General features: G+C 44.2%; 1 protein-coding gene across 5 annotated transcripts in view; it reads left to right on the forward strand.

The window, feature by feature from the left end:
- AP1G1 (adaptor related protein complex 1 subunit gamma 1) overlaps positions 1–10,174 on the forward strand; it is an 88,827-nt gene extending 78,653 nt beyond the window's left edge. For 3 of the 5 annotated variants that reach the window (XM_038754874.1, XM_038754873.1, XM_038754875.1), the window contains exons 21-24: positions 2,820–2,927; positions 3,071–3,231; positions 4,351–4,449; positions 5,890–5,991. In XM_038754874.1, the coding sequence (XP_038610802.1) occupies positions 2,820–2,927; positions 3,071–3,231; positions 4,351–4,449; positions 5,890–5,991 (470 nt within the window). Of the gene's footprint in view, positions 1–2,819; positions 2,928–3,070; positions 3,232–4,350; positions 4,450–5,889 lie in introns of all 5 variants that reach the window. The other 2 variants (XM_038754871.1, XM_038754872.1) reach the window with 1 other exon arrangement.

Here is a 10,174-nt window from a genome sequence, read left to right on the forward strand (position 1 = left end):
GCTGTGCAGACCTAAACGCTGGCGATATCTGGTCAGTATACCCCTACTTCGTATTTTGAGAGTATTCGCAGAGATTTCCTCATTCGTCAATTTCTGCATCTGGAAGGAGTATATATTCATCAGCTCATAGAACATGGGGCTGGAATAATAATAATAATGTTGGCATTTGTTAAGCGCTTACTATGTGCAAAGCACTGTTCTAAGCGCTTGGGGGGATACACAGTGATCAGGTTGTCCCACGTGGGGCTCACAGTCTTAATCCCCATTTTACAGATGAGGTAACTGAGGCTCAGAGAAGTTAAGTGACTTGCCCAAGGTCACACAGCAGACGTGGCAGAGCGGGGATTCGAACCCATGACCTCTGACTCCAAAGCCCGTGCTCTTTCCACTGAGCCACGCTACGACTTTTGTATGCTGTATTTCTTCCCTTCCTGCCTTTGGGCCGGACCATATGGAAACTCTCTCAGATAAACTAGAATCTGTCCGATACTACAAAAGATCTCCAGGAAAGGAAATTCCGTAGTTGCCTTTGACTCCATTGCTTAACCCCTCCTCCCTGATAGGGAACTTCTTCCTAGTCTTTAAATACCTCATCTTGTGGTGTGTCTTTCTTTTGTTCAGTCTTCAGAAATTAGGTAGCATCCTATTAGTTCATCCCTCAGTCTGATATTTTGAAGGCCAAGTTATCTTAGTTCTTTCTTTTCTTTATAGGTCTTATTTTTGAATCTTTTTTGAGTTTTGAGGTTCTCTTCTGAGCCCTATCCAAATGGAGAACAGATATCATGGCTAAAAATCTGAGGGAGGAATTCCTTCACAATGCTCATAAAATCTTCTCCAAGTAATGTGACCCAGTGTGTCATGGTGACTCTAACTAGAGTGTTAAATTGCAGGCTTTTGTTCAACTTGTTGTCCTTTGTGACTCCTGAAGCCTTTTCTGTTGTATTTGTGCATATGTAGTCCTTTACCATCTTGTACTTTATGCAGTTTGTTTTTCCTCACTGAGTGCGCTGTCTTACCCTTATTTTTGTTTCATTCCGTTTCTTCCCTTTTCTCTAATTTCCAAAAATCCTTTTGCTTCAGATCCAGCCTCCTGATGCTGGCCACTCCTTTCTTTCAGCGTGGAGTTTATTTACAGGTGTAATGATCAGGAGCTCCATTCCATAATACAAATCAAGTCAAAGGCTAATATGTTAGACAACACTCAGCACATGAAGACCCCCGTTCTTATGCGGGGCAGACTGTGGGGCCTGAGCCCAGCTGGACACCCAACAGAGCCCGAAGAAAGGCCACCGTCATTTCTGGGCCACACACGTAAAATGGATTCACCAGGCAGAAACAGATATGTTGGAGGAAAGGCGTGAAGGGAAATGGCATGGTGTCAGCATTGCTACCATCTTACTAAGGGCCAGTCCACCCCAACTTTGGGTTCAGTGTATTTTTTTTCTTGGCCTGACACACAGACTGGCTCAAGTACCGGCCAGAGTACCAGGCCCAAGATTGATTTCTTGTGTTTGGCAGATAGTAAGTGCCTAACCATCATCATTATTATTATTATTATTATTAAGTACACCAGTGATATTATACTTTTAGAGAAAGAGAACACAAACTCTGATTTCTCCATAGGTGTTTGCAAATGGATTTTTAAAAATATTTTTCCCACGCAGCAGTTAAAACCGTATCATTTCCCTATTCAGAGAAGCAGGGTGGCTCAGTGGAAAGAGCACAGGATTTGGAGTCAGAGGTCATGGGTTTGAATCCCAGCTCTGCCATATGTCTGCCGTGTGACCGTGGGCAAGTCACTTAACTTCTCTGAGCCTCAGTTCCCTCATCTGTAAAATGGGGATTAAGACTGTGAGCCCCCCATGGACAACCTGATCACCTTGTATCCCCCCAGCGCTTAGAACAGTGCTTTGCACATAGTAAGCGCTTAACAAATGTCATCATTCTTATTAGTATTATTATTCATCCTTTCTCCCCTTTTTTAAGTATAGGCACATACCGACACTTTTCCTGTCTTAAGGCATTTCCCCGTGAATTCTTAACGATGGTAGTTAGTGGCCCTACATTAAAATCATTGTTGTAGGTTCCCTGGCATCAAGTTCTTGAGATCTGTAGATTTGAATGCAATGAGTGCATTTAATCTTTCTCTGTGTTTTCCCTTGCTCCTGCGTGGTTTCCCACTCTCCTAATTACCTTTCTACGTGAAACAGGTATCAAAACAGTAAATTCCTCTGCCGTTTTGGAACCATCTTATTTAGGGGAGATGATATTTTTTTGCTTATGATTCTTTGATTTATCTGTGTACTTTCTGGGTCTTTTTCAAGCGTCACCTCATTTCACCTTGTAGTTTCTCTGAATGACTTTCTAGAAGTCTTCACTCTTTCACTAGAGTCTGACCCTACCATCTTCCGTTTTTATTTGCATTTCATCTCCTTTTCCAATTCTGTTGGGCGGATTTGTTTCGTACTTTCCTATCCTTTTGAACGCGCATGAGGACAAAATCTTCGTGATCCTTTAATATTTTAACAGTCCCTTTACTTTTTATGTGTTCCTCCCATTTTAGCCTTTCAACCAGTGTCCTCTAAGTCTTTTGAAGCTTTTTTTTTTCTTTAAATTCACTCTGTCGTACAGATTTCTTCCCCTTCTGTGATTCTGATCTGTCGCAGCTTATCACTTGCCTTCAGGCTGCCTCTCTCTCTCAGTTCCTCACAACTCTTTCCTGTTGGCAAGTCCGAAATCAAGAAGGGCACCGTGCCTTTGCCAGCCGGTGTTTCCACCCTGGCCAAAATTTACCTTCCACTGGAATGTTTCCTCCATAGGTGCTCCAGCCTCCGCTCCTGCCCCTGCTCCAGCTCCACAAATATCGCAGCCTCCTTTCCTGTTAGATGGGCTCTCATCACAACCCCTCTTCAATGATATTGCTACAGGTAGGAGTGCTAACGGTTTTATCGTTACGTACACTTCTCAGCCTTGAGAGGTGGCAGCCGTGGGAAGTGGAAAAGAAAACTGTCGGCAATTAGAGAGCATAAGTGCTGTTCTTTTTTTTTCTGATCTTTCTGAACCTCCCTAGGCATCCCCTCCATCACAGCATATAGTAAAAATGGCCTGAAGATAGAATTCACCTTTGAGAGGTCCAACACTAACCCCAGTGTCACAGTGATAACGATACAAGCCTCCAACAGCACAGAACTGGACATGACGGACTTCGTTTTCCAGGCTGCAGTACCAAAGGTGAGAGCCGTTTTGGAAGAGAGGAGAAATATCACTCGTTCTTGTTCGATATCATTATGCAGCCCTTACATTATTCAAAACTTTGCAAATGTAACATTCCGACAACTGCTTTGAGAGGAAATATGACAGGCTTAGCCTGCTAGTCAAAGGCTTGGAAGCTCTTTTTGTTGCTCATTTCTTGACAACTAACTGCCTGCTTAGGGAAAGTAAAACAGAAAATTTTAAAAGTGCAGAAACCTGAAGCAGAAAGGTTTTGCTCAGCTTCCAGGTTACATCTCCTGGGGGGAAAATAATTTAGTACCCTCAGTTCAGAGGCAGAATTAAGGGAATATTTTGGCGACAGCACATAGCTGCCCACATACACAGTGATGGCAGAAACTGTTCATTCATTCATTCAGTCGTATTTGAGCGCTTACTGTGTGCAGAGCACTGTACGAAGTGCTTGGAAAGTACAATTCAGCAACAGGATAGGTCGTGCACATATGGCATAATAAGATTTTTCAAAAATGAGTACCTTTAAAAGGAGAGAGCATTCTGCATCTGGAGTGCCATGTTAAAACCTTGTGCCTCATGTGAAATTTTGTAATCTGATTTGATTTAGAGAATGTATTATCTCCTTTTGGTCAGATGACAGTTGAGAGAGCCCTGTCTAGTTCCCAGGTGTGTATTCTGTCCCAGTGCTTTGTACAGTACTCTGCACCCAGTAGACAATCAATCCAGGGTATTTATTGAGCGCGTACTATGTGCAGAGCACTGTACTAAGGGCTTGGGAGAGTACAGTACAGTTGGTAGACCCGTTCCCTGCCCGCAAGGAGCGTAGAGTCTACTCTGTACAGAGTAAGCTCTCAGTAATGACTATTACTGCTATGTAGGTTTCACACAGTCTGTACATTTTTATATAAATATACTTTCCAGTATGGGCATTTTCTGTGACACGTTTCAGTCCAGCAGCCAAAAAGTCATATCTTCAGGGTCCGGTTTCTGACTCCTGCTTGTCAGCCTCCTTATTTGTTGCTCTCCTTATTATAAACAATTCTACAACTGCATCTGAAGTGGTTATTTAGAATATGTTGCTAAAGGCTGTTTGTCATATCTAAAGACTTGCCTTCCTTTCTGTAGACATTCCAGCTGCAACTCCTGTCTCCTAGTAGCAGCATCGTTCCAGCGTTTAACACAGGGACTATAACACAGGTCATTAAAGTTCTGAATCCACAGAAGGTAAGCAGGCCTTTTGGGGGATCATTATTGAGCAGAAGTCTCCATCTGGCAGCACAATTTTCCTTGAAAAAATTTCTAATTTGATTTTTGCTTTGAGAGATTAACGAAGGGACACTGTTTTGATTGATACTGACCATGGTACCATATTTCATTTTGGGGGTGCCCAAGAGGCTAGTCTTGAGGTCTTAATCATGTTTCTTGAGCGCTTACTATGTGCAGAGCACTGTACTAAATGCTTGGGGGAGTACAGTACAACAGAATTAGCAGACGCTTACCCTGCCCGTAAGGATCTTTCAGTCTGTTTCAGGGATTAAATTTTGAAGTAGGGATTAAATTGAAGGGATTTTTTGAAAAAATCTACCGTGTTCACATCCCGAGGTGAAAACGGTAACCATTCTAGGCAAATTCATTTCAAGGCACCATTTGTTACGTCATGCCAGCCTTGAGAGACCCACTCTGAGCCTTGTCTTCGTTTAGGATTTTTGACCTTGAAAGTTAAGCCTGTTCAGAAATCAGTTATACTGATAATGGGAAAACATGTGTTATTGTGTAGATGTTTAGTGGTGCGTTCTTAAGGAGGAAAATGAATTAAATTTGTTGGTGAGAGTTTGGCCCAAGAACAGTAATCAGCTATAGTGTTGCCTGCTTCCAGAAGGCGGGAGATGGGAAATGCCTTTCCTCTACCATCATTATCAAAGAAAAGAAAGAATCTCTTTTGATTAGCTAAAGCAGAACAGTATCCGTGATGCAGTTGAAATGGACTTGACTATAGAACTAACGCAAGTTCAGAAAAACTTCATGTCTGCCCAGAAGTGTAATAATCCTCTAAAGTTTGTATTTTCCCCATCACATGCCTGTCAGCCTTTCCCCTTCACCGTCCACTCTGGTGTTTTATCACCACTTCATAAGGCTAAGAGACGTGAACATCTAGTGAGTTCACACTAACCCAGATCCCCGTGAACATCTAAGGGAATGCAAACAGTAATTTGACAGTGAATTAAATTTCTTTTAAGTTGTTGCCTATTATCTTTTATGTCCCCCCTCATTTCTCTTAGCACACGAGAACTTGAACATGTGCTTATTTTTGTAGCTCTTTGCAAGGAAGATGTTTTTGTTGTTTCTAAGACAATCTGTCATCAGGAGATATTTCTGGAGGTTACACTTCTCTAATCTTTACAGTTTACCTTACCTGAAAAAAAAAACCAAAATTAAGCTTCAGGTTCCAGACTTCATCATTACTGTTCCCCCCTGACTTACGTGACATCCCCGTAAGGGGATTTTCAGCGATTTTAAAGTCGGTCCATCTGATGGTTAATAAATGCTGCAGAGCTAACTCAAGTGGATCCTTGGGTTTGATTCTTGGGTGGCGTTACAGTTTGGGTTTGGACGAGTGCTTTATGAAAATCCTGATTTCGTTCTCTCCCTCTCTCCTTCCTGTAGCAACAACTACGTATGCGAATCAAGCTCACATATAATCACAAGGGCTCAGCAATGCAGGATCTAGCAGAGGTGAACAACTTCCCCCCTCAGTCCTGGCAATGAGGCTCTGGCACCATTCTTATCCTCACCCCACCCAATCAAAAGAACTCTGGGAAGGAGGTTGTGATCCCTGGCAAATCCCCCAAAACTGCACCATGGGCATGAGGAGCAGAAGAGAACTGTTGAGGAGGAATTTCCTAAAGTTATTGCTGACCTTGAAGCATATCTTGTTAAAGACTAATCTCCTCCCCTCCACTGATGAGGCTGGCTGCTTCTGGAGGCAACTGTGCACTCTTACTCTTCTCCTCCTCCCCGTATCCCATCCTTTCCCCCCACATTCACAGCCAGAAACAACATTCCCCTTGCCCTCAAGGATATATGCAGCTTGTTTGGAGGAGAGGACTGGAGTTCGTGCAAGAAAACAGTCACCTTGTCTCTGCAGCAAGTGGTTGCCCCCCCTTCTTTCTGCTGTTGTTTCTTGGAGTGGGTGAGGGGTGGTATGGATGCCTCACTAGCTGGGTTACCATCTTAGGCCATTTCTTACTCCTGGGATTCAGGATGGAAACCTATCAAATGGACATTAGGGAGCCTTGCCTTTTTCTTTGGTTCCCCCCAATGTTTGAAAGAGGCGTTAGGCTCCTGATAACCTTTTCTGTGCATCGCTGTATAAAAACACACACACAAACACACACACACACACACGTATGTTCGTTAGCTGTATGATAACCAAGAGCAGGACAGGCTTTGAGAGGTTGTTTGTACCCCCTGAACAGATGGTTAAAAAGGTGTTTCGATACGATCTGGTGTGAAGGGTAGGGTGCCGTATTTGGGGTAGAAAATCCCAGCGCTCTTCTAGCCCCTCTTGCTCACTCCTCCTAGGCAGTGGTCGTGTACGTGCGCCTCGGTTTTCCGAATCTCTTTCCCCGAAAAGTGCAAGGTGGACAGTTGATAAACCGACGCTGGGCAGTCGTCGAACTCCTGCCCCCACAAATACTAAAATTCCCCATGGGCGGTTACTTGGCTGTTCGACTGTGGAAAGTTGGTAGACCAGATCAGTTGCAGCTGGTGAAAGCAATCAGACTCATAAAGAAAAAGTCCCTCTTCCCAAATGAAGCCCGAAAACCAGACTCATCCCAGAACACAGTGGAGAGTCTCTTCCCCGTTACTCGAATCCTCCCTTTTATTCCCTGAGCCTGGCTTGGACCTCGGCATTCCGTTTTTGAATTCCTTCTTCTAACTGGAACATTTGTGTTGTATCTGTAACACTGGCACTGAAATAAAGACCGTACGGTTAAAGAAATCTTTCCTATATTGTACTTAATGGTGTTGGAATGCAGCCCTGCGGCTTCCTTGCCTCTGGTGTCAGTGAAAGTCACGTAGATGCTGTAGAGTAGGACCCTTCCCCTTCCCCGACCCCCCCAGATCTGGCCACTTAGTTCTCCTCTTTAAATCACGGTCACTCTCGTGAGCACGTGGGGCCAAAAACCTGAGCTCTGACACCCTGTTGAACGGTTAGATGTGCCGAATGCCTTCAGAAAAGAGCCGTGCGTTAACTAAACCATACACCTTAGAGTCGAATTGATTGGGAAAACAAAGTGGCTGAGGTTCCCATGCTACACAGCAAGTAGACTTTGTACATTGAAATATATCAGGGCTACATGCTAGTTATGTCCTTACGAATTCTAGAAGAGGTAAAAATGGAGCCCACCTTACTCTTCTTCATCCTTGCATTCGAATATGTTTTTTGCTTGCTATGTTCTTGCACATTCTAGAAGTTGGTAAAAGCGGGGCCCACCGTCCTCTTTCATCCTTGCAGGCACAGCTGTATTGGATACATCTCACAGATCACGGCATTGTCTTAAAACGCATCCCAAATCACATTTTTCTCTGTTCCACAAAGCCTTTACCGACGACTCCTCTGTCCTGTCAAATCTAGCTCTGTATCAGAGGCTGGAATATCCTTAACTTGGCTGACACTGGAGTCGGGCTGAAGGCTGGAAGTGAACATTCTGGTCTTAACTGGCATGTAAGAGTAAGGTCTGCTAGAGCTCATTCGCTGGTTTAAAATTGAGCAATATGTCCTTGCACACAGACTTTAGTAAAGTTAATGTGAACAAGTGACTGTTTGGAGAGCTGCCCTACCTCTGAGATTTTCAATATATGCTTCCTGAAGGTTTATTTACAGGCTGACTTTTTCTGAATGGATACTAAAATGCTGTGAAAATCGGGGATTTTTAGTAAACGTGCGTCCGTAGACTGGGATTTTGTTTTAATGCTCATTTGTGGTAGAGGCTCCTTTGGCTGTCCGGTGTTTTTCAGATGATCAGCTCTCAGGCCTGCTTAGCCAGAGACGACGGAATTAGGTTCAAAAGGAATTGATTGGAGAGACTAAAGGATTGGACATAGTATATAAGGACAGGACATTTCTTTGGCGTCTCAAAACTTGGAGGGAGAGCAGTGGGATCTGTCTATCGTCTCTGAATCTACACGGAATGAAATATCATGGCCTTAATACCACGGGTGCTGTTTAAGCTGTGGGCACGGCCTGGGAGACTCATGGTTGAGGAAGTCCATTTCCCATGTTCAGATAATGGAATGCTTCAGCGTGCCTTAGTTTCCAGGACCCGCGTTAGCTCTCCCCTTCTCTCCCACAGGCCTTGCGGCTAAAGGAGAATGTACTCGGTTGCTGTGAATATTGCAGAGTTCGGTGGTTCCTTTAATTGGAATACTCACTGGATGAGCAAAAGGAGGCAGCGCTAAAGCAGCATGGGCCATTGTAGGGAACTAGCCACCCCCAAACCTATTTAATACCTCAGGTTTGGGAGCCGGACATGCGCGCACACATAATTCCTTGGACAATTTCTCACGCGCTTTTACCTCATTCTCGTCTCCCCTCCGGAGTAGCCTGTATCTTTTCAAGTAGTGGTCTCAAGGGAGTCCCGATTCATCAAAGTCAGCGCGTCTGAAACTGTGTGAGCACGTGAAGTGCTCTCTTCGGAAAGACTTCTGCCACGGGGCTCCGATGCTGGTTTATTGACGGGATTGGGACGGTGGTAGGGAGTGGGCTGTGTCAACCAAAAGGCACAGTGTTGGAAAACCTCTAACCCGAGGTCTCATCCGGAGGACCGTAGCTCTGTGTGAATCGGGAGGACTCTCTCTTTCCCTTGGTTGATGTAGGGTACAGTTTTACCCCCTTTGCCCATTTCATCCACGCCTGAAAGCGGAATTATAAATCCTTCCGTCCGTGCCATCTGAATAAGGAATGATCGATAGCTATCTGATGACACACTTCCCATTTTTATACCCTCCTAGAGGTGGGGGAGTGGGGCCCAAGGGGATACCGTCTTTGCGGTTAAGCTTCTTCCTTACATTCTGATTCAAGAGTGTCTGGGCCGTGAGAACTGTTGGGGCAAGGGGAGAGATTGAATGTCTTATATTTTTTCTAGTGAATGTATTTTAACTTAAGTGTCTTGAACCAAGAAAGCAGGAGGAGGACGGTAAAAGGAAACACAAAAGTTGTGTGTGTGTGTGTCTGTGTGTGTGAGTGAATTGACGAAAAGGAGAGAGCCTGGAAAGTCCTGAACTTTAGTCTTCTTTGCCCAACCTGGGGAGGCAGGGGTGGGTGGTGAGGGGCCGCACATGGAACTGGATGTGAACAATTCTTTTCAAGCAATAGCAGCAAATGGGTCCCGACTACCCAGGCCCTCGAACATTTAACACAGAAGAAAATGCTGAAGCAGCTCGGGCAAGCACTTCATTCCCTCCCGTGGGGCTGGTTCTGGCTGAAAGGTGGAGCAGTGGGAATGATTTTTTTGGAGAACCTGCTGTTGCGCTTTCTGTGTGTTTTGTGTTTATTTTCTATTTAGGGGCTGCGAGGGAAAGAACCAACGAACTCTTTCCTTTTGTAAACTCTCACTTGGTTCCTGTAAAGTTCCCTTTCCTTTCATGATATTGTACGTTACATTTTACATCGAGCCCCCCCCCCCCCCCGACTCCTTTCCTTTACTGTAAAATATATTAAAAAGGCTGATTCCAAGTGGGGCGGCTGATGAAGTTCTAATTATTGCAGACATATTTTTGAGATGTAAAAAAATGGAAAATTAAATAAGTCTTAGAGGTGAGTGAGGAGCATAACGGATGTAAACATTTAAATGGGATGCATTAGAATTCTGCTGTGTGTATTGTCTTTCGGTTGAAACAAATTATGAACAGTGACTAATAAAAGTCAATACTCGATGATTTAAAA

This window comes from Tachyglossus aculeatus, chromosome 11 (assembly GCF_015852505.1).
Source record: "Tachyglossus aculeatus isolate mTacAcu1 chromosome 11, mTacAcu1.pri, whole genome shotgun sequence".
In the NCBI taxonomy this organism is placed as follows: Eukaryota; Metazoa; Chordata; class Mammalia; order Monotremata; family Tachyglossidae; genus Tachyglossus; species Tachyglossus aculeatus.